The 27,500-nt window shown below is 48.1% G+C and overlaps 11 protein-coding genes across 11 annotated transcripts in view; 4 read left to right on the plus strand and 7 right to left on the minus strand.

Moving 5' to 3' along the window:
- Nucleotides 1-1,001, minus strand: part of CNBC6770 (hypothetical protein) — a gene marked incomplete at both ends in the record, with an annotated part of 1,833 nt that extends 832 nt beyond the window's left edge. The window contains 6 exons of the mRNA XM_771195.1: nt 1-18; nt 71-175; nt 242-358; nt 429-543; nt 648-772; nt 906-1,001. The exon at nt 1-18 is cut by the window's left edge and continues 82 nt beyond it. Coding sequence (XP_776288.1) covers nt 1-18; nt 71-175; nt 242-358; nt 429-543; nt 648-772; nt 906-1,001 — 576 coding nt within the window. The remainder of the gene's footprint in view (nt 19-70; nt 176-241; nt 359-428; nt 544-647; nt 773-905) is intronic.
- Nucleotides 1,002-2,815: 1,814 nt separating this feature from the next.
- CNBC6780 (hypothetical protein) lies at nt 2,816-3,947 on the plus strand (the record flags this gene model as incomplete). The annotated part of the gene is made up of 2 exons (XM_771196.1): nt 2,816-3,078; nt 3,512-3,947. The coding sequence occupies 2 exons, from the start codon at nt 2,816-2,818 to the stop codon at nt 3,945-3,947; spliced, it is 699 nt and encodes a 232-aa protein (XP_776289.1).
- Nucleotides 3,948-4,902: 955 nt separating this feature from the next.
- CNBC6790 (hypothetical protein) lies at nt 4,903-5,775 on the plus strand (the record flags this gene model as incomplete). Its single annotated transcript, XM_771197.1, has 3 exons — nt 4,903-4,970; nt 5,030-5,058; nt 5,366-5,775. The coding sequence occupies 3 exons, from the start codon at nt 4,903-4,905 to the stop codon at nt 5,773-5,775; spliced, it is 507 nt and encodes a 168-aa protein (XP_776290.1).
- Nucleotides 5,776-6,053: 278 nt separating this feature from the next.
- On the minus strand, nt 6,054-7,248 carry CNBC6800 (hypothetical protein; the record flags this gene model as incomplete). The annotated part of the gene is made up of 4 exons (XM_771198.1): nt 6,054-6,081; nt 6,142-6,185; nt 6,242-6,423; nt 6,480-7,248. 4 exons carry the CDS (start codon nt 7,246-7,248, stop codon nt 6,054-6,056), a joined length of 1,023 nt encoding a protein of 340 aa, XP_776291.1.
- Nucleotides 7,249-8,201: 953 nt separating this feature from the next.
- CNBC6810 (hypothetical protein) lies at nt 8,202-9,885 on the minus strand (the record flags this gene model as incomplete). Its single annotated transcript, XM_771199.1, has 5 exons — nt 8,202-8,808; nt 8,855-9,027; nt 9,078-9,521; nt 9,587-9,647; nt 9,737-9,885. 5 exons carry the CDS (start codon nt 9,883-9,885, stop codon nt 8,202-8,204), a joined length of 1,434 nt encoding a protein of 477 aa, XP_776292.1.
- A 1,347-nt stretch (nt 9,886-11,232) lies between these two features.
- CNBC6820 (hypothetical protein) lies at nt 11,233-13,458 on the minus strand (the record flags this gene model as incomplete). The annotated part of the gene is made up of 11 exons (XM_771200.1): nt 11,233-11,560; nt 11,633-11,815; nt 11,878-12,034; nt 12,110-12,299; nt 12,370-12,505; nt 12,575-12,763; nt 12,841-12,941; nt 12,993-13,023; nt 13,107-13,138; nt 13,209-13,235; nt 13,432-13,458. The coding sequence occupies 11 exons, from the start codon at nt 13,456-13,458 to the stop codon at nt 11,233-11,235; spliced, it is 1,401 nt and encodes a 466-aa protein (XP_776293.1).
- Nucleotides 13,459-14,555: 1,097 nt separating this feature from the next.
- On the minus strand, nt 14,556-15,455 carry CNBC6830 (hypothetical protein; the record flags this gene model as incomplete). The annotated part of the gene is made up of 4 exons (XM_771201.1): nt 14,556-14,828; nt 14,915-15,248; nt 15,313-15,326; nt 15,384-15,455. 4 exons carry the CDS (start codon nt 15,453-15,455, stop codon nt 14,556-14,558), a joined length of 693 nt encoding a protein of 230 aa, XP_776294.1.
- Nucleotides 15,456-16,256: 801 nt separating this feature from the next.
- CNBC6840 (hypothetical protein) lies at nt 16,257-17,518 on the plus strand (the record flags this gene model as incomplete). Its single annotated transcript, XM_771202.1, has 5 exons — nt 16,257-16,317; nt 16,753-16,844; nt 17,100-17,143; nt 17,313-17,404; nt 17,502-17,518. 5 exons carry the CDS (start codon nt 16,257-16,259, stop codon nt 17,516-17,518), a joined length of 306 nt encoding a protein of 101 aa, XP_776295.1.
- A 483-nt stretch (nt 17,519-18,001) lies between these two features.
- Nucleotides 18,002-19,594, minus strand: CNBC6850 (hypothetical protein; the record flags this gene model as incomplete). Its single annotated transcript, XM_771203.1, has 6 exons — nt 18,002-18,228; nt 18,357-18,545; nt 18,631-18,866; nt 18,925-19,199; nt 19,281-19,414; nt 19,480-19,594. The coding sequence occupies 6 exons, from the start codon at nt 19,592-19,594 to the stop codon at nt 18,002-18,004; spliced, it is 1,176 nt and encodes a 391-aa protein (XP_776296.1).
- Nucleotides 19,595-21,118: 1,524 nt separating this feature from the next.
- On the plus strand, nt 21,119-23,389 carry CNBC6860 (hypothetical protein; the record flags this gene model as incomplete). The annotated part of the gene is made up of 12 exons (XM_771204.1): nt 21,119-21,388; nt 21,443-21,544; nt 21,595-21,610; nt 21,664-21,755; nt 21,832-21,896; nt 21,955-22,010; nt 22,070-22,185; nt 22,257-22,576; nt 22,630-22,884; nt 22,970-23,066; nt 23,136-23,157; nt 23,226-23,389. The coding sequence occupies 12 exons, from the start codon at nt 21,119-21,121 to the stop codon at nt 23,387-23,389; spliced, it is 1,575 nt and encodes a 524-aa protein (XP_776297.1).
- Nucleotides 23,390-24,228: 839 nt separating this feature from the next.
- CNBC6870 (hypothetical protein) lies at nt 24,229-26,580 on the minus strand (the record flags this gene model as incomplete). The annotated part of the gene is made up of 6 exons (XM_771205.1): nt 24,229-24,875; nt 24,932-25,457; nt 25,508-25,650; nt 25,701-26,018; nt 26,355-26,376; nt 26,578-26,580. The coding sequence occupies 6 exons, from the start codon at nt 26,578-26,580 to the stop codon at nt 24,229-24,231; spliced, it is 1,659 nt and encodes a 552-aa protein (XP_776298.1).
- Between the last annotated feature and the right edge of the window lie 920 nt (nt 26,581-27,500).

A 27,500-nucleotide genomic window follows, 5' to 3' on the forward strand; every position in this document is an offset into this window, starting at 1 on the left:
GTTTCCAAACGACTCAGGCTAAGCTCGAATCAGCAACAGCCAGCCGTCTTGGCATCCTCACCGCACTCACGGAATATTCCATAGCGTGCTGCATATTCTCCAAAACGGCCTCCATCCGAATTGCTTCCTCAATCTTTTTCTGAGCTTCAATGTCATAAGGGTCGGCATTGAGTGCCTGCAAAGGCGTCAGTTACTCGACCGCAATGCCATAAGAATTTCCTTAGCCTTCCTGTCTACTCACTTCAATCTGGCGTTGCTTTTCGAATTCGGCATCTCTTTGTCTTGATTGCGCCAGTTGGAGGGCTTTTTTGAAGCTTTGAGTACCCCCTTGAATAGCGGCAAAGGTTTCCGGATCACGCTAAAAGGAACAAAATAGAGTCCACCGTTAGCGAACATTCAGCCTTGGCATATGCAAGGCTTTCGCGTACCTCACGCAAATCATTCATCAAAGAAGGATTTCCGAGCGCTTGTAAACGCATCCTTTCAATGTCGGCATCTGCATCAGGGAATGGAATGGAAGACGAAGAAGCGACGGGTGGTCCTCTGGCGGCAATATCAAAAAAGGTTGGTCAGCTTTACTTGCAACCTCTATGGGCGATATGCGGGACAATCACCACTTTCAGAAGAAGCATGAACGTGAGACTTACGTAGGTGTAAGGAAGATGGTGGCGGTCTCTCCATTTAACCCATAGCTTTCGAGAGTTCTTGTGGGGTCCGTGAGTGGTGTACCGGCGTCACTTGTGAGAACAATAACAGCCGGGGGAAGGTCGGCCTATACGACCAGTCAGCAGCTTTTCGTCGTAGCATAGCAATATATTGCATTTGTGAGGTCCGCCACACGGCCTGCAAAGCTTGTACTATGCTGACAAAGCAGAGGCTGACGACAGTCATCATAGCTGACTTACAGTTGCCTCAACGATGTTGATGATGTCTTGGATGAGCAAGGAAGGGGACACTTCGTGCTCATGAACCGAGTCTGGGGCAATAATCGTGAGTCTCATGGTTGGCAGTGATACAGGAGTGTAGGCTAAAGAAGGAGAAGATAAAAGTTGGATTAGAAAACGAGGATAGAATTCGTCGGCCATTCCTGGATTCTTATGATACTCACAAGTACAACCTCCACCGTCATCGCAAAGCTCAAAAAGTCCCCCGCGTCTGGCGCTATCTTCCACGTCTTTCGAATGGCCGAGGACGACTCACAAACAAAAGAAAGTACGTTCGCGGTTTGTAACTTTATAAAATCATCCCTATCCGAGGGTATAATCCCGATGGTGGTAACATCAACTTCGAGAATGGGCGGCTATTTGTCTACTCGTGAGTAATCAATAGGTCTGAGGACTCCACAGATGATGACAGCATCTTTAGTCGCAGCCAACGCACAAGCAGCTTCCTGATTCCATTCCAACTCGGAACCCGTCAACTTGAGGTCATTCATAAATTTCACGAGCCCCCCATAGCGACAAATCCAAGGAGCCCAAGTACTCCCAGTACATGTTAAGCTCCTTACTTAGAGCGACATATTTTACACTTTAGCGAGCTTTTCCAAGCCCGTCTTTTTTGATGAGTCGCTTTCCTTGAGGACATGTACAATCAACTATCGTCACTTCTGGGTTCCCAGTGCAAGCGTATCGCCAGGGGGGTTACCTCCTTATCGCTTTATCTTATTAAATTTCTTCATATCGCAATCAAAGACAAATCTTCGTATGTTCGACACATCAAACAAGGTCTCGTATTGACAAGTCTCGTCTTGGTATCTAGTCTTACCATCTTTGACCGGTCGTCATCGGTATAAATTTGGAAGTTTTCAGGCTTCGACAGGAATTCCGTCATCCTATGGAAAGCTTCGACCGCGTTTTTACAAGCTTGCGGCATCTTTATAAGTCGTAATGCTCCCAGTGGGCTCTCGAAGCTGGTAACGTCGCGGGCGTCGAGGTGGATTTAATCGTAGGTCTCATCTTGTTAGTGTACTAATCCACTTGCTCTGATAGAATAGTCGCTGATGTGCATGGACAGGGAAGGTCTGTGTATGAAGAAGCACATCAGACATGTTTCCTTCCAAACCTATGAAACAAATAATAGACCAATACCTATGAATCCTCCTAGCATCAACATCATTCTAGTCAACGGTGAAGAATTCTATCATCCTTACGAGATGTAGTTGAAACACTATGCCCCTATTTCACACCCATCTCCTTCGGTCACGGAAAATAACAACCTAATTAATGCTTTACCGGCACTACCAAACTTTGTCAGGCATTGACATCACCTGAATGGAGGCCTTTCGATGCCAGCTCTGAGGATACTTTCCGCATATTCAATCCCGAAAGTTTTTGTGTCTGCCTCCCTTCCTCCCTCGCTCATGCTCAAAATTCTCCAGTGCCTTTGGATTTCCGAAGCTACAGAGATGAGGATTCCCATCAATCCCCCAATGGCGATGTGAGTAACTGACATTTACTGGCAAGTTTGTTTACATCAGTTGACCAAATAATTCAATTACGAAGTACAGATGAAGCCAAAGTTTGTCGACAAGTCTAACAGCAAGCAGTACGATCTGCCTGCTGTTCTTCAAAAGCTCGTCTGCCATTTCAGGACGCACAGAAGACCCGAATCGCAAGCGATTATCTTCTGCAAGTCCAAGGATCAACCCGAAACCATTTCTCAAATCCTTAAAAGAGCTGGGCAGAGGGCCACATGGTACAACTCGGAAGCTGGGGACAGGGATCAAGTTCGCAAGTTCTTTGGCCCAGGCCATGCCCAAGGAGAGTCCCAGATCGACTTTCTCTGTTCCACCTCCGGTCTTGGTGCTGGCGTCAATATGCCAAATATTGATGTGGTGTACTTCTTGGGTGATCCTTGGGATCTTTTCGAAGTTATCCAGGGTGGTGGTAGAGGTGGTCGACTTGGGCATCTTTTCAAGGTCTGTGTCTTCTCTGGATCCTTCAACACGGCAGTTTTCTACACTCCTAATGGGAACAGGCTTCTTAAGGAATGGATGCAGCACAACGTCTGCCGTAGGCTGACCATTGGGAGTTATATGGATGGGACCGAGGCAACGTGTCTCACCCTAAATGCTGGCCAGTGCGACCTTTGCGTCCAAAGTGTACCATTCAAGAGGGGTCACCAACCCACCTATTCCCCGCTTCCCCGCGATCCTCCTCTAACCTCTCGTCTGATCCAAAACTCTTGGTTTCTCTTGCTTGACCAGGCTCACCCCCTTTTCCACCAAACAGTTTCAGCACCTTGCCATGAGCAGGATCATTTGGTTGCCAAGAACCAAGTGGTCATATGGGAGAATTTTATCATACGCTTCAACGCGCAAGTTGTCATTCCTGTGACGGTTGTACCTACCTGCCCACGTGATTGACAAGTCTAGCAGCAAACAGTACGATCTGCCTGCTATTCTTCAAAAGCTCATCTGTCATTTCCGGAAGCCCAGAAGACCCGAATCGCAAGCGATTATCTTCTGCAAGTCCAAGGATCAACCCTAAACCATTCCTCAAATCCTTGAAAGAGCTGGGCAGAGGGCCACGTGTTACAACTCGGAAACTGGAGACAAGAATCGAGTTCCCAAGTTCTTTGGGCCTGGCCATGCCCAAGGAGAGTTCCAGATCGACTTTATCGAGTCTTTTCGCCCCGAGCAGGCGTGGATGCGCTTCGAGCTGGTAGAAAGCCAGGAGCACCCAGAGCTCGCTCGCTACCGTTACTGGTACGCTCACCGAGATGCTTCCCCAGAGGCGGTGAAGAAGGCCAAGACTCGGGCCGCCAAGTATGGGAAGGCCTATAGGTCCGAGGCTCTCGCCAACTTGAGGGCCATGGGATACTACTGTGACTACTCGCCGAGGACCTTTGCTTGGTCCGAGGACTCGCAGGACATGTTTCCTAGGCCTGCCGCCTATAAACGAAAGAAGTTTCCCTTCCATTCAACAGCGCATCAAGACCTCAAATGAGCTCCCCCTCAGAGAATACTGAAACCACTCCGACCGCCAAGGAAGTCACTGGGCGGAGCATCACCCCTGTCTTGGGGAGGACAACCCCAGAGAGAGCTAACGGCGGAGATCGTGAGCCTGCTCGAGCCGCTAGGTTACATATTTTACGTTTATATCCGTTCAACCCGAAAAGATGGCCTATGCATATAGTTAGTATAGCCTCAGGGCTTTATAGCCATTCCTCTGACGAGCAATAGGAGAAGAAACCAAGCTTGGTCAGCTGACTTTGTAGTCAGAAGTTCGAGGGGCCATGCTCCTCTTATGAGGAAAGATACTGCTTACCGCAGGGGTCAAGGAGCGGAGATTGGAGTGGAATGGATACCTTATTACTCGTACTTTTACTTTCTTTTACTTAGTTCACTCTAGGCTAGCTACCTGTGGTGTTTTCCTTATTTAGATATAATCTATCTTCGTATATGCAGCCTTATAGGCGGACGCTTTATAGCGCAAGTACAGCAAGACTGTATCTGCAACACCAACCTGCTCGACATGAGAGCCGAGCTTGACTAATTGTTACCACTCACTATACCAATCTATCCGTCCCCAGATACATAGTAGGATGCTTCCATCGTATGATATGTAGTAGGTACTATGTATGACAACCACAGCCAAGCAAACCTTTGGCAGGCTATATTCCCTAGCAGCCTTTACAGTCGTAAAGTCTGTCGTCAGCCTTGGATATCATGGGTGGAGGCCGACAGAACCTAATGGATGCATATCTTTGGGAGACTTTAGGGGTTTTACGCTACAACGCGTCGAGCTGACTGCACTACCTTGAACAGACCGACGCGACGCGACGCGACCCTCTGTCGGTGACGCCGGTCTGTCGTATGTAACTTTGCTATCCTTCGTCTCTAATTCGTCCAGCTTTCCCCCAAGTTCAACATTGTACTTCATTCATCAACCAATACTCGATATGACCACCTCTGCCTACTCTGACCTCATCGGTCGCGCAGAAAAGCTCGTAAAAGCTCACATGGCCAAGTATGTCATCCGTTATTACCCCTTCGTTGTTGCTAATGGCATTGAACTATCTGTATTAGATATGACCCTTCGCATGACTGGGCACACGGTGGGTTGACTGTGCACTGTCTCCAATGTCATGGGACTAATCGTCCTTTGATAATTAAAAAGTGGACCGAGTACGAAAGATGGCGATGACAATAGCAAGGTCCATGATGGACAATGGTCCCGATTTGCTGATAGTAGAATTGGCTGCTCTCTTTCATGATCTTTCTGGCGAGTATTTGGCCGCTGCAACACACGCATGGCTATACTAATATTTTCTGCCCCTTTTTCAACTATATAGACTGTACGATTGATTTACATCGCATATGGCAGTAATAGCATCTAACAAATCTAACAAATCACCTTTGCAGACAAATACGCAAAACCAGGATCCCCAACTCTCCCCGACTTGCTCTTCCCCATTCTCCAGCTTCAGATCCCCGACGAAACCATCGACCGTATCCTCTCCATCATCCCTGCCGTCTCTTACACTGCTGAAACCGCTCTTCTGGCAGCTGGCAAATGGACATGGCAGAAAGACTGTTTGGAACTACATGCTGTCCAGGATGCAGACAGACTGGACGCTATCGGTGCGGTTGGTATATTGAGGTGTGCAGCTTATAGTGGAGCTACGAAACGGGTATTGGTGGAAGATGAAGATACTGGAGGCAAGAGTGCAGAAGCGCATTTTGAGGAAAAGTTGTTAAAAGTGAAGGATAGAATGAAGACCGCTTTTGGGAAAGAAGAGGCTGAGCGGAGACATCAAACTGTGGGCATTTGAGATACATGATTTTTCCTTGACCTTGAAAAGAGCTGACGCAGAGTCTATAGATGGTACATTTCCTTGCTTCCCTTCAAGCCGAAAAAGATTGCCTTATATAAGCCCATGTACACCATGCATAGTGACCACATTCCCATGTAAATAACAACCGAGTTTTCCCTAGATGACAACTCCTCCCAGCTTGGGATTATCCACAGCTTAAACACCAACACTCTGACATGACCGGAAAGACAAGATAACCGTCTATTTAAAGTCTGATGGACCTTAAAAAGGGCCTATTACACGAGGTCGGCTGCCACGATGTAGCTAAGGCCCATGTCAGTCTCGCTGATGTTTCAATACAAGACGGGCGCTTGCAATACTCACCCCTTATCCTCGACAACGTTCCTGGTGGTGGAAAGAACAGTGTACTGATTATATGAGTTAGTCGGATCATCATTGTGAAGACACAAGCAAGACTACTCACGCTCAAAACCCATCGTACTTGCACGCCTGTCTCAACATCTTCAAACTTCAATCCGTCTTGACGCAAAGGTATGGGATTGTCAAGCTTGTTAAATTCCTTTGCTTGCTGTTCGGGAATGATCTTGCGGATTGCAGGGAGGAATTCTTGCAAGACATTTTGAAGGTGTGTTGAGGGTAGCGGATCTATGCAGGCGTTCAGTTGACAGTTCTCACAAGTGTTCAAAACAGTGCAGTCTTACCGGAGCCTTCACCTCCACCACCTGCCCAAAGTTCAACCCCATTCTTCCTTGCGTATCCTGTATAATCCTTTGGAAGATGGTGACAATCCGGAGTATCAAGCGCATTCACCTTGACACGCCCTTCACCTTCCCTCTCTGTGAGCTTCTTCAACAGCCCCTGAGGGGCATACAGACTTCCCAACTTGCCGTTCTCTTTGACAAGCTTACCTCGCTCCGCGAAAACTCGTTCCCAAACCTTGAGCACTTCCTCCTCCAGCTCTGCAGGTACAATCTCGGTATTAGGAGTCACTGACGCCTCAGCACCGGTGGCAGTCTTTATCCCACGATAATCAATACCCTTGAAGCCTATGAGCAGGTTGTCTGGCAGGGGGAGTCGTTTTGCCTTTCGGAAAACTTGCAGGGCTTCGCTAACCCACTCGGCTCGGGCAGAAGCAGGTGAAGTGGATGTAGGAGAAACGATTAGATGGACCTTGACAGTCAGCTCGATATTGTCATGTACTAATTCTGGAGCGGCATGGCCGTTGGCTACCGGTAAAGGTGATGGCTTGGCCAGTTCTTCTAGGTTGGGGATGTACAACGTCCCCTGTGCGACACCTCCGGCGTCTCCGGCATTTACGACAAAAGCCGCAGATGGTTGGTCTCTGTCAAGAGCGTTGTGCAAGGAGCGGTGTAAGAGTGGCGGAACGGTAAGGATCGGTTTACGAGGGTGTGGGTAGCGGACAGCGAGGGGCGTTTGGGATGTGGTGAAGAGGACGAGAGATGGAGGCATGTTCGGATAAGAGCGGAGCGAACGAAGCGAAGGGGCGTTGGAGTCGGGAATCAAGGAGGTGTTATAAGATGATGGGGTTTGGTGGGTAATGCCTCGCACGGCGTTTGCTAGGGCCACGAAGGAAGGGCAGGTTGCGCGATAAGACCTTCAGATAAATGGATTGTTTTATCCCCCAAAATCGGTTGGCGATCAATTATTATTACTTTTCTGCAGGCGCTGACAAAATAAATGACGATATCCGACGGGTTTGCAAATGTGTAATAAGCTGCCTCCACCTCCACTCCTTCACACCCCCCCAAGTCTCCCGAGCTGCGCGCTTCCCAACAACGAACGAGGGTGTACGCATGGGAAGACGTGTACTATTATTGTAGGGTTGCGGCAGGCGGCATGCAGGGATAATCAATAATAGGAGATAGGGGAGAGACAGGAATCGTCGTGGGCAGAAGAAAGGACTCTGATAGCAACGGCGCTTATTATACCAGCAGCTCACTCGTGATAGCTTCGTTCGCTCCCACACAATTCCCCATACATCATCGATAGACTTCGGTCGAAACCACACTCGTCCCATACACACCGAATGCTGCAGGACAGATAAACCATGCATACCAGATGGTTTACAATTCTGAATTAACGAAACATGTATTTAGTGCCCACAAGCAACTTTTTGTTGTCGGCCACCGTCTCCAGGTTTACAGAAAAGTGGGCAAACGTATAAACATTTACTCCTTTTGATACCCTAATTGAGACTAACGCGAACAAGAAGAAAATATTACTAAAAAGACAGACATAATTCCTGAGGAAATGAGTGATGAGTGATGGGTGGTATGTTGTTAAATTTTTTCTCCCTGCTGCCGCTTGCGGTGTTTTCTTACAGTTCTTCAACACCATGCCTGCTTTTCACATATTCGTTCTTTGCTCTTATGGCCCTATCGCCTCCTTTCGTAATAGCTTTGCTACCACCCTTGAGCAGCTGCGGGAGAGGTATGCTCGCTTTCGTTTTGTACAGGCGTACCCCAACTTCTCGGCTTCTCTTCCGCTCTCGGTGTCCATTCTCTCCACTGGACTGACAATCCCACCCCTTTCACCTTCTTAACCTCAAATTCAAGCTCGTCTTCATCATTCGCATCAAGAGCAGGACAATCTCCATACCCTCCAAGGCTTCCAACTAGCCATCGCTTACTTCCACCACAAGCGCCAGCAATGTCAAGCACACCCCAAAGTTCTTCGAGTGACACTTCATTCACGCTAGAGCCTGTAAAGAATTCTCGGACCTTGACTCTGACCTCCTCGGGGGATGACCTTTGGCCAATACCAGGAGCGGTGGCTGGAAGGGTAAATCTTCCTGCAAGTTTGTGTGGATGCGAGGATTCTTTGGAGGAGGGTGTGAATGGGAGCTGCATAGTGCGAACAGAGCGTGGTGAACGGAGGGGCATGCCAGTTGCAATTCGGAAGATGGCGGTTTGTGACGCATAGATAGGTCGAGGAGGCTTGGTGATGTCATCACTGGGGTAGAATGACGGAATAGAAGAGCTGCCAACGCCAGAAACCTCGACATCGTATCTGTTCAAGTTAGTATGGTGCCTAGGGCGAGAATTCTGAAACTTACCCCCAATCTGCAGCTGCGGTCTCTGCCCAGTTTCTGAATTCGGCACCAGTCATCTCAATTTTGTGGTCAGAGTGTCTAAAAACCCGATCTGTTCTTCCAGTAGGGTCGACAAATCCCTTTTTGGCAAAGCAGTCCCCATTGGCTTGGGGGAACTTGGCATTGAAGTCAAAGTTCTAGAAATTTTTGTCAATGACGCGAGATCTGGATCAAAGATCTTACTCACAGGAGTCGAGATAAGCATAATTCGCGGTCGATAAGTACCCAAAGTAACCACGCCAAACCGACTGAGCACATTCGGATCCAAATGCTCAATCACCTCCAACGCCGTAATCGCCTCGTAACCTTCAAGCCTCGCATTATATTTTTCGAGTCCGCCGAGCCATAGCTCGGTAGTGATAGGCTCCCATCGGGGTCGAGGAGGGGGAAATGTCGATGTTTCAGAATGAGGTGAAAGGACGGAAAGGGCGGGGTTCATAACTTCAGGATTGGCGTCGATACCTGCAAGGCGGCCAATGAAAAGCTCGTCTTCATGATCAAAATCTTCTTCTTCATCCTCAGCATGACGGGTTTCAGACGGCTTCTCTCTGATAGGGGGCTCGCAAATAGTTGAAGCTGGCATGACCAGAGTCTCGAGAAGAGCACCTGGACCACAACCTAGATCGAGGACCTGCACGGTTGGGTCAGATCCAATGCTGCTGTTGAAAAAGTGCTGCTATAAACTCGAACACGTACAGATCGTACACCTTCTTTACGAAGTGTTTGTAGTGCCCATTGTCGTCGTTGCATCCAAAGTCTGCGACACAGTCAGCACACAATCAATAAACGTGACCAGGTGTCACGTGCGCAGACGTCAGGTAGCTCGGACACGGTTTGTAGACTCACTCGGGGGTAAAAGTGACACCGGTGACGGTACTCTCCTCCACCATAGAAACTTCTGGGATGTGCTCCGTCTCTGGGAGAGCATCGCGAGGAAGAAGTTCTGGCGACTCGTCGGATGATTGGTCAAAGGTGAATACGCCGGGAGGCGGCATGTCGTTGTTGTTTTGCTGTCGGTGGAGACTGATGCTTAACGGCCTGCGGGCATACACGCAGAGGTATATGGCCTTCTGGGACTTGGTAATAACCTTTTAACTGTATGACGTGAAAAATAAAAAGAAAGGAGAAAGAGAAGGCCGGTTGAATTGCAAGAAATGGCACAGTCAAGTGTTGAATAGCCGGGCCGGGAGGGAACAGGGAAAAAAGCGGGGCAGCCGCGGCAATTGCTCCTAGGAGCAGGAGAAGCCGCCTGGCGACGAACAGGGATGTTCTAGAGGCAATTTATTGATTAAGCATAGCGAGCCGGGGATAACATGCGCGCGATGCACAGGGAAACAGTGGTTGCATAATAAAGCTACATGGCAGTGTTTGAACGAAGACGGGCAGGGCAAGAAATAAGGAGCAATACAACGGAGAACACCGGCCGCAAATGAGGAGTGTGACGAGAAGTCGACGCCGGCCAGGGGCCATGCTTCTTGCCTGTTGTTCGTTTTCCCCCACGCAAAGAGAGGGAGTGCGTACTCTCTTCCGGGCCTCCCCACTCCAGGTTTCGGTTACTAGCACTCCCTGACCGTCCTCTTTCGGTGATCGCCGCCACTGCCGCCCTCCTCCTCGGTGCTCCGTCGCCACTCGCGCGCACACCCATCGGGTTATTCTTGTGCCTTGAGTTACTCCCCACGGAGTCCCGATTACGGCAATCACTGCCAGATGCCAAATCGCGCATGTCACGCAAACAAACATTCCAGCAGTTTCCATGTCTCGATCGTTTCATTCTTGCATTCCCTCCCTGTTATTGCGTCGAGAATTCTCTCCACGCAACAATCATCGAGCCGCGGCAGAGTGGCCATACCGAGTTGTGTCGATCTCTTCAGCCTTCATATCAATTCTGCTGCTCTCGGTAATCAGTGCGCCGAGCTTGGACAATCCTGATGCACGACGGTAGTGAACGGTGCAGTTGTTGTTCTCTCGCAGAAGTAACATGGTGAATTACCTGTACCGAAGGGACCAAACTTTGGTACAGCCACCGGTCAATAACCGGGCAATCACTGGCGATCTATGAAGAAAGAAGCAACTGTAAACACGTCTTCCAACAGCTTTACCAATCCATGCTTCCGACGAGGCTGAAAAAGAAATCTAATGCATCTATTGTAGCAATACAGTAACTTTCGCAGTATGCCATTTGCCCATGTCCGTCAAGAAAACAATGAATGAGGAAAGACAACCAAAAGTATCAATATCCGGATCCCCCCGGGGGATGCCATGATCTCCATCTTCTTCTTCCAAACAGCTACCATCCCTTATTTTTCTACCATCGACCCAAACCCACCAAGCTCTATTCTTGGCTAAAACTGATGCCGATGCGCCTCCTGTCCCGTCGGCCTTTCCTGTGGCCACGGTTCGAACGCACTCTCATCCCTCCCATGCCCCTCCCGTACTCTACTATATGCTGTACCCTCCGGTGACCTGATGGGTGCATAAGTGTCGTCGCCCGAATCATTATCTTCCAACAACCCTGAAGGCTTGCTTGAGGAGAAGATTGTCCCTCCTTTGGTATTGTTTTGGAGCTTGTGTTTATCTTGTTCGTATTCATTGTCGTACCCGCCTCCAGCGTTGTAGCTGGCAATCATACCCATTTCTTGACTCTCCTCTGGAATAGTATGCGGCATGAAACTAAAGAGACGAGTCAGCAAATAAAGAAATAAATAAAAATCTTGTGCCTTTGAAAATGAAACAGAGACTCACGTCTTTTGCAATTTGGTAGCACCCGAACGAGTTCCCGGCTTCCCTCGAGCGTAATCGACAAAAAACTTGCAAGCAAGATAAATTTCAGAGCAAAAGTCGGAAAGGTTGATCGTGTCCCAAATGGCTTGCAGGTACGTTCTAAAGTTGGTGTCGCGCTGGTAAGGGTTCTTCTCCGGGTCGGTACTATGATTCGGAACAAGCAACGACGTAAGCATTCACGACGCAAGAGGTAGGATGAGACGCACTAGTCGGTCCAGTTGTACGCCCACCCCATGTAGACACTGAAAAAGACCATTTCGACACATGTACAAAGCGCAGAAAGACCGTCAGAAACGTTGGTCGCAGTCCACATGGCAGTGCCCTTGATGACCCCATGACTTTGGAGGATGGAGAACAAGAAGCCTAGGGAGTGATAAAAATAAAAGAAAAAAGTGGAGAGTGAGCAGCCATATACAAATTATACGAGACGGAGCTTACTTTGGTAGAACGTGAAGAAGACGATAAGCTTGATTGCCAGAAACTTGTTTAAAGGCTTCTTCCCTTTCAACTCGTCTTTACAAAGCACATAGAAAACGATTAATCCGTACAGCGCAACGGAGATTGAGACAAAGTCGACCGCGTCCAGGTACACTTCTGCAAAATGGATGGAGTACTCTTCCGGACATAGCTAGAAAGATCAAAAGGAGTTATTAGACGTAGATCGGGAGTGGACGGACAGGTCGGGCTAGATTACTTACGACGCCGTAGTATTCGCAGATGATACCAATGATGGAGATTAAAGGTCGGAGGACAACGTATTGCATCACACTGAAACTGAGTGCATGCCAAAAGTATGGCTTGGACGCTCTGAATCGCCAAAAGCCAAATGGGAATCTACAATTTCGATAATTAGCAAAGGAGAAACGGAACAAAAAAGAAGAGTTGAAAAGCAAAGAGACATACGGAAACTTCATCTTATCCTTCTCCGCCAGCACGGACTTGATCTGCAGGTCTATCGTACCCATCGAAACGAGTTCCATGAGAAGCATGAGGAATGCAGAAAGTGTGATGGCTTCGTATGCCGTTTCGGCAAGGATATAGTATTCGTAGGATTTGTAGTACCGATATGAGAAGAATGATACGACGGCATAGCTGTGCGATCGGGATTGGTCAGAGAGAATCAGAACAGAGAGAGTTTGGGAAGCCAGTAGATCGAGAAAGTAACTTACACGGGAGGCATGAGGAGAACCCTCATCACTTGTCTTTGCGCCGGAGGGTGCTTGTACCGCGTGGCATGCATGGTGAGGGTGAAAAGAGTAATTAGAACTGTCTGAATAGGCTGTCAGGTATACAGGTCTAGTGGAGAGTAAAAAGGGCTTACGAGGATAGCACAGCCCCCCGCAACAGCCCATCTGTGTGGTAATGTTAGTCACTGGAACTTTCAAGTCGTTGGATCGTGACGCCTTGCAAGTGCCAGGGAATGGGAAACACCTACCCAATACGGTGGGCATCCCAATGTATTCCATCCTGAAAGAAGATCGAGATCAGCTCTTGTCGATCATCTCGATTTAAGATTGATACAAATGAAGGGACGTACCGAACTCCAAAACTCATCATCCACAGCCTATTCATAGTCGATGCCCGCATTAATATACCACCCAGCGGAGATCGTCGATCACCCAGATTCAAACAGTAGTTCAGCATAATCACCAGTCGTAGACGGCACAGGAATGAGGATGGAAGCAAGAACAAAAGTATGGACAACATCAAATCAGTAATTGATCTTGATCTTTTGTAATTATCGTCCATTGTGTACTCACCGTTGAGTTGTCAGAAGGGCAAGACATCTCCGCTCAGTTCCTGAATGGCTAATAGAGCTGTAGCGGTTTTCACGACTCTCTCAGATTCCTTGCTTGAATATTCCAAGTGCCGACGGTTGACAGCAATTCTTCACGGCTGAATCGACCTTCGTCAAGATAGAGTTTAGAGAAAAAGATGGTCGACCAAGCAGGCCAAAATGGAAATAGCTTTGAAAGAGAATATAGGGTATTTTTAGGATGAGGAGAATGAAAGGATACTGATAACAACTGGTATCAAAAGTCAACAGTAGAGTAAATGAATGGATATACATATCATTGTCCGAAGGCGGGGGCCACGAAGAAAAACGAACGTTGCAATGAGCTGCGCGCCGCAGATTTATTTTGTGTTTCCGCAATGATTCCTTATTATACTGCTGCTGCCTTGGGCTCTTATAAAGCTTTAAGACTGTTGAGCGTTGGTGGAACATATATGCTCTCTCCCTACTGACCCGTCTGAAGAAGCTATACAACCTCCATACTCCACACGACCAGCTGCCCCTTCACACACCTTCCATTATTCTCATGTCCTCGACTGACTGCTATCTCAGGGACAAACAAAAAGACCAGACGCGACGCGCTCAGGCTGTGCCTCCTTTCTATTTATGTTTACGGTGGCCACCGAGTATAAAATGACACCCCGGCTTACGTGATGCGGAGTCGTTCGAAAGGTACCGTCACAGTATAGCATGTAACAAGTGCGATGATGATGTCGAGCACACGACCAGCTCAGCACTATCTCCCACCTGCTTTCGATAGCTTGTGCACAGCGCACACGCCGATATACACAAGGGCGGCCAACACCGCACAGTGTAGAAGATATGAGTTTATGAAATCACCAGCTAGGCGATGAGTATTTTCCGACATCCGTTCGAAAACGGCCCCAAGCACTGTTCTTCGCCTCCTTCCTGCTTCTTGACTGTTGTAGCTGACTGAATTGAATAATGCCAATAGCTTCAAGTCGTCTCAGCCGCTTTTCGGTTTTCCCACCCTACTGTATCTGCAACTCCCCAGTCTTCGATGATTCAACCCGAAGGCGCTGACTCACAAAAACTAAAACCGATAGTGACATCTCTCAGGCTACTCCCCTAATTTATCCCAAGTAGCTTCTTCATCCCATTAACCGCCCGCTCCCCAACTTCCTCCTTCGTCCCATCTATGTTCGCCACAGTCACACCCTCCTCCTCAGACGGATCTTCCAATACCGCAAGTTGGCTATCGAGCATCTGTTGTCCGAAAAAGTGGCCCTTTCGAGAGGCGATACGTTGCTTGAGGAGTTCGGGGGTACCGTAGCAGTAGACAAAGTACGTTTTGAGAGATGCTGTCGCTGGGACTTGAGCATCGTCGGGAAGTGCGTCATTCTATGTTTTGTAAATAAGTCATTTGCCAGGGGTTGATGTCATACAAAATAAGAAGTGGAATGGAGCGAGCAACACGCAATACTCACAAGATCCTCAGCAGGAGGTGGATCAGCCTTGACAACCCCTCGCAATATATCCCTATACCACTTCTTCAAAGCCGAGCAGGCAATCACCACTCCCGCCCTGCCCAGCCCACCATCCTCCTCGCTCCTGGTTTTCCCTGCAATCTCGTCCGACTGCTCTTTACACATCTTCTCCGCCGTTGAACGGATGAGTGCAAGCCAAGGGAGACGGTCCTCGTCTGTCAAAGGGGTACCGGAGGACATTTTGGCAATGTTTGATTTGGGGTGAAGAGAGTCGCCGTCGATAAAAGGGATGTGGAAATGATCGGCGACGTCTTGGCCGACGGTGGATTTACCGCTGAGAGTGGAGCGGGGGGGCCGGGTCAGTAAAGGCAAAGCGGAAATGCCTTTGAAAGGCTCACCATGATGCAGGGCCCTATAGCAAAACTTTAGTTTTTGCATGAAGGCTGAGAGAACAAACAAAAAGGCGTACCATGACGATGATAAGGACCGGGTCAGGCAAGTGCGTGGGTACCGCCAATTCTTGTTGAGGCTTGGAAGACATCGCTACTCGAGTATTTGTCAACCTTGGGCTTGTCGTTGTAGTTAAAGGGAAGCTTGAGACGGTAAAGAGGTGGAAATGAATATTTCGATAGAGATTCGAGAAGAACAGAGATATATTCGTGGGGGCGGACGTAAATAACTGAGGAAAAGAGACAGAACATCCCCCGATCATGCGGCAGCAATTGCTCCCGTCGGCCCGAATCATCCGATGCCACGGTTTAATCGCGTCCATAACCGATTGTTTTTGTAATCTTGCTTATATATGTACTACTATAAACAACAGCCTATTTCCGATGCATCATCACTTTCCGCTGGTATACATGAGTATTGGATCCCCAAGGAGCTCGATGGTCTTACGATTCGGACGCAAACCCAGAAAAACAAGTGTGATGTGAGGATCGTTGAAGGGCGATACAAGTTGAAGAAAGTCTCAGGCGCGCGAAGGAAATGAAGAAGGCACGCAAGAGTAGGAAGATGATCATACTTGTGGATAGGCTCGACACCTACTCCCCGAAGCCGCGAACTAAAATATCTCCGTTTGTTGACACAAATTGATCGAGCCTCCATCTAAGCACGCGGTCGCGGTGGCGGCATTGTTCCATCGCGAAATCCACCAATTCACTGCCCAGTGAAGTCTTGAATTCCATTCTTTTTCTCAACCGTAATTGAACTGCCTAACCCTTCCCTCTAATAACGTGCGTCCCCACTTACAACCACTGACTATTCTAATGGCTTCAATCCCGATGATGTTGGTGGTGATGCTGACATCGATGTTTCCAGGACCGATAGTTATCGAAAAATCATGTCTGAACGCGGATCCAACCCACCTGAGGAAAAGCCCAAGGCAGAAGAACCAGCCGCTGGTAAGCCCGAACCTCCTGCCCGGATCTCCTTATACTCTATTGCGAGGCGCAAAAGTCAAATCCTATGCTTTTATTGCATGGTAATAGTGGACGGTCGTTGAGTTGGATCTGGAGCTGCAGTTGGCGTTTGCGTTTGCGTTGAGCTGTGCCATTCGCATTTCAGCTGCATTGGGCTTTTTGACAAAGGGATCAGGGAGGTGGAGACCGGCATCCAAGGAGGGTGATGCTACGGGCTTCACGATATGGAACTGGTGTCGATGTCTCCATGCCCTATTGTCGTGCGCCAATCAAGACGAAACGACCGAGCTGGGTGCGCAAACCCGGCGTTAAAGTTGATCGCTGCTGGCGTTGTCGTGGCCGCTTATTAGATAAGGATAAGAGCCAAAGCTGACAAATCTCTCCTCTTTTCCTTTATTTCAATGGCTACCTCTGCAGATCCTAACACTCTTAACATCAAGATCACCAACACCAACAACGAGGAGGTTTTCTTCAAGATTAAGAGGACTACCAAGCTTAACAAGCTCAAGGTGCGTTATTCTCCCCGTATGGCGGGATAATATATGTGTTGTGAAAGCTGGGAGCGATTTCGTTGGGGGATACATGAAGAGACGAAGGATGCGCGAACATCTTGAGACTCCTAAGAAGGCCAAAGCCGTTCCAAATGTTTGATCACAAATATTTTTGGATCAAGGCCACATTCCCTTTTGGCGAATCCAGTTTTTTCTTACTCTCAGGTTTGACCTACTAAAGGATCAAGCTGACATGGCTGACCTAATATACAGAGTGCCTACGCCGACCGGGTTGGTACTGACGTTGCTTCTATCCGGTACGTATCCGTCATCTCCATGATGAAGCTAGATGTCCTGACGGACAACTTGAATTTACTTGGTCTATCGGTTATCCCCATCCTCTCACAACTCACATTGGATCGCCATTTCCCTTTCCCATGCTCCATTAACGCTCGATCGTCCCCGTTTGGGTAAAATAAATTTCAGATTGCTTTTCGACGGCCATCGAATTCTTGACCATCAAACCGCCAACGACCTCGATCTTGAAGACGGTGACGCTATTGAAGTCCAACTCGAACGTGAGTCTTTCCTCTCTCCCCTTTTTCCACTTTCTCTCTTTCCTCGTCCTTGTCGATAGGATAGCTGATTATTGTTCCTTGCTTGATTCTGTTACAGAGGTTGGCGGTTACTAGATGTTTTATGTATAATATGCATCTGTAATACAACGGAAGACTTACATTAAAAGGAAACATGAACTAATTGATCCTGGTGCTACAGCCCCGTTTCGTGTTATAAATGGCCTGCGTCGCCATTATTATTCATTTCCTTTGCAATAGGTTGATGACCGTACAGCGGAGGTGTATTTTCTTAAAACATTTAGAACTCATGCGATCGTATGATAAGCAGACACAAGCTCCGACTTTCATTAGAAATATGCGGCCGAAATAATTGCTGCCTCAAAATTGTCGAACAAGTCCAGCAAAAGCGAAATTGAAACACGGAAGTAGAAAAATGCACGGGACTTGTCTCCGGTTGACCATCAGACCCCTCTGCCTGGTTACAACGATTGCGTCGAGTTTCATGACCTATCCTTCTCCTTACACTACTGTATAACCATAGCATATATTACAACCTTGCTACACAACGCCAGTCTTTTCACAGCTGGAAGGAATCCGCTAACGACAGACAGATTGCACACCCCCGATACCAACCGCATTCAAGATCTTACTAGTGGCTCCGCCAATCTTATCAACAGCCGTGATATAAGGAGGTGCCGTCCTACCTCTTTCGAGCCGATTTTGACTAATCTTGAAAGACTCCGGCATGCCTTCGTCCCATTCGCCGGTTGTGGCTAGCTTGACGACATACTTGGTTGTGAGTGCGATACGGGCCATACCATGTCCTTTTGATGATCAACCAGGCAAGGCGCAACAACATAAGAAAAGATACAAGCAGAGACAAGAAAGAGAAGGTTGATTAGAGCCGGCGAAGATCCCCGTCGCGGTAAAGTGATACGAAGGAATGGCTTACCGTGGTAGCCAGCAGCGATGTACAATCCTTCGTTCTTCCCCTCTGGTACCTGCTCAGAAGGGACTTGACCTACGAGAGGAAGAGTGTCCTTGGTAGCACACATGATACCGCTCCAGAACCTCATGGCCCCTTCTCCCGGAGCTTCTTCACCCCAGTTTGTGAACGAATTCTTACAATACTCTGAGAGCCCTGCAAAAAAAAGGTTAAAAAAAGCACGTCAGCTCGTTAAACCCAACATGAGCAAAATTATGACCATGGAAAGTTTTCCGCTTACATCTCTTGGCAGCCGGCTGGACGTAACTATCATCGACATTTCCAAAAACGTCCTTCTTCTCCAAGATACCCTTCTTAACTGCAACTTCGTGAGACAGACCGAGGACAATCCCGGCATGAGTGGTAGCGATAAGGTAAGGACCTTCTTCCATGGTATAAGTCGTATCGAGATAATTTTCGCCAGAGAATGAGGGAGGTGGTGTGACATTGGCAGCCTGGCCTTGGAATGGGGTTAAACTACAGTGCCGTCCTATGTCAGCTCATATTATTCGCCAAGGACCCTTGCACGAATTACAAATCATCGATATCACTCCCTTTAAACAGGTGCGGCGTATGAGCGTTAGTGCAGACAATCACATTCCTCGATTTGACCGTGCCCCTCTTCCCACAATCAACTTGCCAAAGCTCACCGTCTTCTGTTCTAGTGAGTTTTTGCACAGGCGACGAAGAGTAAAGCTCGGCTTCGCCTGTTGCGAGTGCAGATCTGAGGTAGGCGGTGGCCAGTTTGTGGGGATGGAGAGATCCAGCTGGGCCAATAGAATATCCGGTGGCTCCGTTGATGCGGGTGACCTAAGCATTTGATCAACTTGAATGAGCTTTTCTTTTTTTCCCATTAGGCTTGAGGTGAGGTATGTGATCGTGCAAACGAACCTTTTGAGCTTCCTTTGCATCCCCAATCCATTTCCATTCAGGTTTCAAGTGTTTGTACTTTCCAGCAGCCCTCGCTTTGAGCCACTTGTTATACCATTCGTCCATTTTCTTAGCTTTCTCCTCGCTAATCCTCACTATGCCATATCCATCAGCTTTACCATTATCACAGTATAATGTAGACTCTAAGTACAAAACATACCTTCAACTTTCTTGCCTATCCAGAAATCGACTTCCCACATTTCTTTCTCCACCGTCTCAGCTACCTCGATTAACACCCGCCTCTCGAGATCTAACACGTCCAAAGCCCCGTCCATATCAATTCCAGATCATCCATTTTTGAGTGGCTTTGTTAATTCGGGCAGAGCGGCGAATGAGAAAGGGGCACAATGTCCGCCGTTCCGTCCAGCTGATCACAACATTGATCCGTCAATAGATATTTTATTAGTGAAGAACATTTCCTCACTGGCTCCGGAAGCTACATCTTTAGCCTCGAGGACGACCACAGTCTTACCGTCTGTCACACCTGGACGAGTGAGATAATAGGCAGTGGAGGCACCTACGGACCGACTTATCATCAGGCATCTTCACCCACTTTATAACGACCATGTCTTATGTCTTGAATGGCTCACCTGCCATACCTGCACCGATAATAACATAGTCAATCACATCTCCCGGGAGCGCTTTCTCTTTGTTGTGACCGAAGAGTGATGATTTCCCGCGGTTCTAGCATCAATGATGAGTCTTCCCATCAGAAACAAATATCGATGCCGGGCCCCGCTTGTACCTGAGATAAGAACGGCATACGCTACTACTACTCACTGTGGCCTGCCAGTGGGATACGGTAGAAGTGAAGGACTGTGGAAAACTTGACATCGTGAGGGTCTTGAAGACTTGATAAAGAGCCGATTAGCAGCGTAGATTACGATAATGACGGACGTGGGTAGCGAACTTTCGGATCTCGTTGGGGTGAGTTATCCGTGAGTAGCCAAAAGCCTGCAATAATAACTTATGCGACGGCGGACGATAAATGGCTGAGGAACGGTGCTGTGCTCGAAGCTGTAGGCCTTGAGTATAAAGACACCTTGAAAGAGACCATTGTTTTAGAAGTGAGATGTGGCGCGAGATGGACGTTCTTCGTTTCCGTTTCGGATTTGACCGAGACTACACGTAAAAAAAAGGCGCCGCGAGATTCAGAACGAAGCGGCGACTGACCACCCAAAGAGCATGGAATAATTCGACCTATGCATATGCTGCCCATGTCAAATGGGGAGAGTTGGTAGCAGGAATGCATGCGTGGCCTGCAGCAGCCAGTCGACAGCGTTAATATCATATGGAGCTGCTGCTTGTCGCTCTTTTCCAGCATATGAAAAGGATGGAAAATGGCGTCGTTGCTCCAAGGTGTTCGTTACTCGCCCAAACTGATATGCTGCCAGCGTGCCGAATACTTGATGTTTCTTGGTCACCTGCCGCGAGAAGCGAGATCCAGCCAGCGGCAAGCGATGATATAACGTATGGCCGCCTGCTAGGCCCCACTATCTCCCTGACGACAGGCGACGTTGCTTCTAATTTGGGACGTCATTTCACAACAACGAAAGGCCAACTGTCATCGAAGGATTATAAGTACCCTTCGACCGCTCTCGCACTTTCGCCTTTTATCTACTCGAGGTGGATTTGAAAATGACAAACCGGTTCCCTTCTCAATTTAAATACCCCAGACTTAAGCCTTTTGCCCCACAATCTGCCCCAGAATGGCTATCTGCTAAATATAAAGTAGTAGGCCAAGACTTAGCTCTAAACCATTTTTGACCTCCAAAACCAAATTGCCAGACCTCGTTGTCATGACTGAGAAGAACGAGAGGCAAACAGCTAAGCCTCAAGATGTGGAGCACTTTGACGAGTCTCAGCACCATAACATGGCGTTCGAAGATTTTGGATTGACCAAGGAGCAGAATCAGCTCCTCATTGACAACTATGCGTATATGTGGAAGAAGGATGACAGTGGGAATTTGTTGATCAGGAGTGCAAAAGGGGACCCAACTAATCCCAGAAGCTGGCCAAACTGGAAGCGTTATGCTATCGTAGGACTGGCAAGTTTGCTGAACAACTTGGTAAGTTGCCATGGTGAGCATCCATTTACTCCAAATACTGATCACTTTTGACAGGTTTGTCTCTGCGTGTCCGGCTATAGTACAGGTATTGCGCAAATGGAGGAAGAGATGGGCTTTAGTTCTGAAGTCGGTACCGTTGGTTTAAGTTTGTATGTGGTGAGTAAGCATATCTAAACAAACAGCACCACAGCTTACAGGTTCCACAGCTTGGTTTCGCGATCGGTCAGTACAACAATTCTCGCGAGTGACATGCCCTGATTTTTACTCTCATTTAGGACCTATGCTTCTCGCTCCTCTGAGCGAATACTGGGGAAGAAGGCCAGTCTATCTCGTCAGCTGGACTATTTTTACGATCTTCCAGATTCCTGTGAGTTTGGCTAATTGATGAAGAGTACGCAAGTGATGAAATAATTATGTCACTGATTTGCTCTTTTTTTGTCTAGCTTGCATTGGCTCAAAATGTTGCAACTATTTTGGTTTGCCGTTTCATCCAAGGTTTGGCGGGATCGTAAGTATCCATCTCATTATCCGATAATCTTGTACGTATAACTGATCCTCGTTGAAAGAACCCCCTTGGCCAACACTGGTGGTGTTGTGCACGACGTCTTCGCGGTAAAAGAAGGTAGGAATGCAATCATGATTGGTGTTTATTGAAGTCATTAACCGACAGTGTACTTTCAGCTGGTTATGCTGTCGCTATCTACGCTCTGAGTAGCGCAGACGGACCGCCCTTGGGTAATGTCATCTCTGGGTTTTTGGCACAGAATGCAGGGTTCAGATGGCTCTTCTGGGCCTATGTGAGTCAAACATAGCCTATGGTTGGACCTCGAGAACATTGGCTAACCCAAGAATTATGCTGGCTTTTTAGCTTATCATTTTCGGCTTTTTCCTCATCGTCATCTTCTTCTGCCTCCCCGAAACCCGGTCCACCATCATCCTCTCTCGGAAATCGTCCAAACTGCGAGAAGCAACCGATCTTCCCTTCTACGGCGAGCATGAGCTCGCAAAAAAGGCACCTGGTCATCTTTGGAAAGTCACGATCTTCCGACCGTTCAAGTTCTTGTTTACGGAGAGAATTACTTATCTCTGTGCGGGTATCAATGGGTTTGTGTACGGCATGATCTTTTTGAGTAACGAAGCATTCCCTCTAGTATTTGGGCCGGGTAACAATGGCCATGGCTGGACCCAGTGAGTTTTCCGTCGGCGCCTTGACCTGCTTTGCATGTTACTGAGTGACGTAGCTCTGGCGTGGTCAACCTCACTTTCGGAGCTTATGTCGTCGGCTCTTTTCTTGGTTTCTGCTTAACTCCCCTCCAAGAAGCTTGGTACCGCAAAGCCAGTAAGGCCAAAGGTCGCGGCGATCCGGAAGCCCGATGGTGGAGCGCTTTGTGGGCAACACCGTTCATGCCCCTGGGATTGATGGTTGCAGCCTGGACGTCGTATCCCGACTTGCCATGGATCGCTCCTATCATTGGTTTTACCATGTTCGGTTTTGGGTTGTGAGTACATTGTTTGCCCCCTCAAACTGATTCATCCAATGAAAAAATCGAGAGGACAATGGCTGATGAGGAGCTTGAATAGCTATATCATTCTTGCCGCTATTCTGAACTACGTCGTTGACGGGTATGCTCATTATTCGGCAAGTGCTTTGGGCGGTGTCGTCTTCGTTCGTAATATCGTACGTGGTCCTCCGTCCAACGCTCTATTCGCTCGTCAAGTATTTTATAACTTACTTCCTCTTTTTCAGATCGGCGCGGTTTTCCCTCTATGTGAGCACCCTTTTCTTACACCTAATACATTACAAGTGCGGACCCAGTTCCTGACCATTTTCCTCCAGTCTCATCACAAATGTTCAAAGGCATGGGAAACCAATGGGCTTTATTTCTCTTGTCAATGGTCTCCTTTCTGATGATTCCGATCCCAGTGTATCTCTATTACCGAGGCAAGGTCGTCCGAGACAGGTCGCCATACTGCGCTATGCACTATAATGATGAAGAGTAGCATGTTGCTTTTTAGCTCTGTTGCTTGCCTGGGATTGGCCTCTAGGATAACTAGGGTACGAACGGACTGTCAGGCAGGCCAATTTGGGTTTAGAGCAAATACATAGACTTTTTTAGATGCATGTTAAACTGTATTTGTATGTGGCTTGGTTAAGTCAACCATGCATATGCCGAACACCCAGTAGTCGCTGGGAATCAATGGTTGGTCATGTATAATGAGAGTAATAGCCTGAGCGGAGGAGAGGAAAAAAAAGGCAGACACCTCAAGGTCCCGTTGATGATTCAACATGAATATTAGCAGTCCTCGATGTACATACGAACGTTTCTTGCTAGGTCACGAATTCACGAATGGCAGTACATAATAAGACGACGACATAAGACGACACACAGTTGTCAACCATTGACGATTCAGCAACGATCGTTCTTTGACGTCGAGACATTACACATACAATGCATTTCCAAACCCACCCTTGATTGTGATAGATAGATCGAGAGTTAAATGAGTATAGAGTAGTATAAAAAGCACTCCAAGCTCTGAGCACACAAAGAATTAATAAAAAAATGACGGAGAAAGAAGGCTGAGACGGGGTATATTTCACAATTAAAATTGAAAAGAGAATATCGATCCTTGGACTCGATTTGCACTCGTTCGCCTAAACCAGAACAGGCGGCAGAAGCATATCTTCTAATACCAAGGAGCTCCTAACCAAAATGAAATCCGGTTTGAGAACCATCCAAGCATTATCAGACACAACAAGCTCCCTTTGCCCTTCTTTCCAACAACTCTTCAGAAATCTATTTTTTTTTTCCTCTCAAAGAACCCTGAACTTGCGTGCCGTTCTAAAGATTCAGAGGACTCTCGCTCTTGTCCATCAGCCCCTCAACCTTGACGGCATCGGAATACGCATCCCCCTGGGGCTCACTCCTGTTGGACGCTTGCAGCCCCTGAAGTTCTTGCGGGGTAGGCACCGTAGGAGAACCGATGGACGAAAAATTGGGAGGGATGGGGGAGTGGGTGGCTTGGTGAGATGATGATGGAATAGGTTGAGGAGCGGGGTCATTGCCCGTTGTGGTAGAGTCGGAATCATCAGAGTCCATGCTAGAATCTCCATCTTCGTCCAGCAATCTCACACTGCCCTTCTTGCCTTCTCCGCCAAACATGGTCTCTTCTTCCTCCTTCTCAAGCTGACCGGTGACATCCTTCGGCTTGGTCCCCCCTTCGACAGCCTCATTATCAATGAGACCGGGTGATGAGAGCTTATCGGGCGAAACGGGACCATCTCCCATTAGTTGAATACCATCATCATCATCATCGCTGTCGTAAGCGGGTCTGAAGGTGATACCAGAGGCTCCCAGTATGCTGGCAATGTTTGCGAGACCGCCAGCGCCGCCTGCGACGCGGAAGCCTGAGCCAGCGAAGCCGCTATTGGAAGGACCCGAATTCTGGGGGAAGACGTCAGGAATGGATTCGGGGGTATCGTGGCCAACTACCCGGTGTTTGTCAGTGCCAGGGGTCCTATCAATAAATGCAGGTGTGACTCACCCTTTTGCTCGACACGCTCCTTGACCCAAGCTTGCCATTCCTCTGGTGTCCTACCATTCAACAAAGCGACAATGACCACAGTCATGTTATCGCAACCAATTCCACCAGTGCTAGAGTCCTTGGCCAAACATTTGACCATCATGTTCTCACAGATTTTACCCAAGGGGTCACCATTGGCAATAGCACGTCGAGTAAAGTCAATGACCTGCTGAGAGGTAAGACAGTCCCAGATACCATCACAAGCTAGCACAAGGAACTCTTCTTCGCCATCAAGTTCGTGGGTAATAATTTCGGGGACGACGGTTACAATTTGCTTTTCGGGGGCAAGAGAAAAGTTTTGCTTAAACTCAAAATCGCCCATGGCTCGAGAAAGGGCAAGATTACCGTTCACTCGGCCAAACTCGACAAATCCGCCAGCGGCAGTTATTCGCGCTGTCTCCTCTTCATTGGTAGGCTTGTGGTCATTGGACAAAGCCTTGGCTTGTCCTTGGTAGCCGAGGACTGACCTAGAATCACCAGAGTTCGCCTACGGGCGTGTCAGAAAGAGAATTAAGGTTGATAGAAAAAAAGGCATACGACAATGATACGGCCGTCGGTCGTGATGAGACCCACGACGGCGGTACATCCAGAAGGGTCGTTCAAGAATGATGGGTCTGCTCGGAGATCTTCATCGGTTTTGATGAAGGCCTGGGTAAGGGCAGTTATGTAATCTCCGGACTCTACTCTAATCAGCTTCCCCCAACTTCCAAGAGAGATAAATGAAACCCACTATAAGCATCCAAAGCTGACAATCGGGAATGCAAAGTCGTGCCCGCAAACTTGGCTACTGTCTGGCCACCGTGTCCGTCAAACACACCAAACATCGCATTAGCGACTTCGGGTTCGTTGTGGTTCGTGACGGTAGAACCCTCAGGTTGAGCCGGAACGTCACTTGCTGGGCTATGAGGTTTGGAATCGTCGGAGCTCGGGGGAAGGTAAAGGTGGACGGAATGGGCGTCCTCCATGCTGATACGCCACCCTTGCATGTCTGACAAGCCCACCCAGAATTGCTTTCCTCGAACCACATCCGTGGTGTGCTTTTCAGTCACTGATCGTCCAAAGCAGTCGGTCATATCGTGATGCGCAGGCCGCGGAGAGATAGCATAGTCCAATAAGTCACAGTCGAGTTTAAGAGCGATACGATATTGACATCGCGCATGGTAACATAGCAATGGTGACGAATGAACGGATTAGACCGGTGACGAGACCAATTCGATACGCGTATAGTGATTGCAGGTTCAAATAGTAGGCAATTAGTGAGTAGGCAGAGGGCGAACGCGGTTCGCGGAGTCGTGTGACAAAGATTGTAATAATCGGCCCAAGAAGAAAGAAGTGACAAGCTGGTCAGCGGAAAGTCTGTACAGAGCGAATATAATATACTGACTAGGCTCAGAGAGTGTTTGACCCTGAACATGGCAAAACGTGTATAAAGCAAATTTCGGGCGACAGATGAAATGTCGGTCAGTTGTGGTGAATGAAGTGATAAAGGGTAATAATCGTCAGCGACACGTCACGTCACCCTCACGAGCGAAAAAAAAGCATCATCAAGCATGCTGCTCGCCTCTCCGTTCGACGTCACGAAGGGCCAAACAAGACTAAACACTGACCATTTTGTACGATGCTTAGGGATGTTTGACACGAAAGAAAGAGATGAAAAGTGGACCCTGCGATGTGTGGGGCAGAGTTGGTTTCGGAGTTGAGGGCGGGGATTGCTGTGCTGGGGAATAAATGGCAAGTGATCTCAGGGCCAAGTGTGGGCTGCTGGGGTTGCTGGATATGGTAGAGGAGAGGATAGAAGATATAAGAAGATTGATAAATAAGAGAGGAAGAAGAAAAGGAGAACCCAGCAAACAGCGATCTCGGGCCAAATCTTCAGGGCAAGCGACGACAATGTTTTATACGGTCACGCCTTCTTCTTTCTTTTTCTCTTTCCTTCTTTTCAATGTTGTCAATTTCTGTGCCATAGATGTTTACGTCGATATTCGCCCGTATCCATACTCCGCTGCAGTCATCATGCATGTCTTATGTCCTATTCACTCCACAGTGCTCTAAAATACCTTACGCCACTGCCGACAGCACAAAGGGCTCTCTCGTCGTGACGTAAGACCGTTCCGCGAGATGCAAGAAAAAAAACTGACTGATGAATGAATGACAAACAACGGCGGTGGCCGCCGCAGAGGGCCGAGGGGCGGAACCAGTTTACTACGAGCAAAAAGGAAGAGCCGAAGTCAAAAAGTTAATTAAGAGAAGAACGACGGGGAAACACGGAAGAAGAAGAGCTGAAAATAGAAGAATGCAAAGAGCCGCCGGCGATCTACGGACATTCCGGGGTAGAATATAAAAAAGGTCAAACGTCCATATCTAAATGTGTTTGGCTTCTAGATCAAGGAGTGATTATTGTTGGTGGGGTGGTTAAGTTCTGCAGGGCCGCAAATGGTAACTAAGTGGTAAACGGTCATGGCATGGGTTCGCGGAATGAGGCAAAAGGGGGAAACAGCAGAAGACATTATGCAATGGATTTACGCTCTTA

The sequence above is a fragment of the Cryptococcus neoformans genome, chromosome 3 (genome assembly GCF_000149385.1).
Source record: "Cryptococcus neoformans var. neoformans B-3501A chromosome 3, whole genome shotgun sequence".
NCBI classification, from domain to species: domain Eukaryota; kingdom Fungi; phylum Basidiomycota; class Tremellomycetes; order Tremellales; family Cryptococcaceae; genus Cryptococcus; species Cryptococcus deneoformans.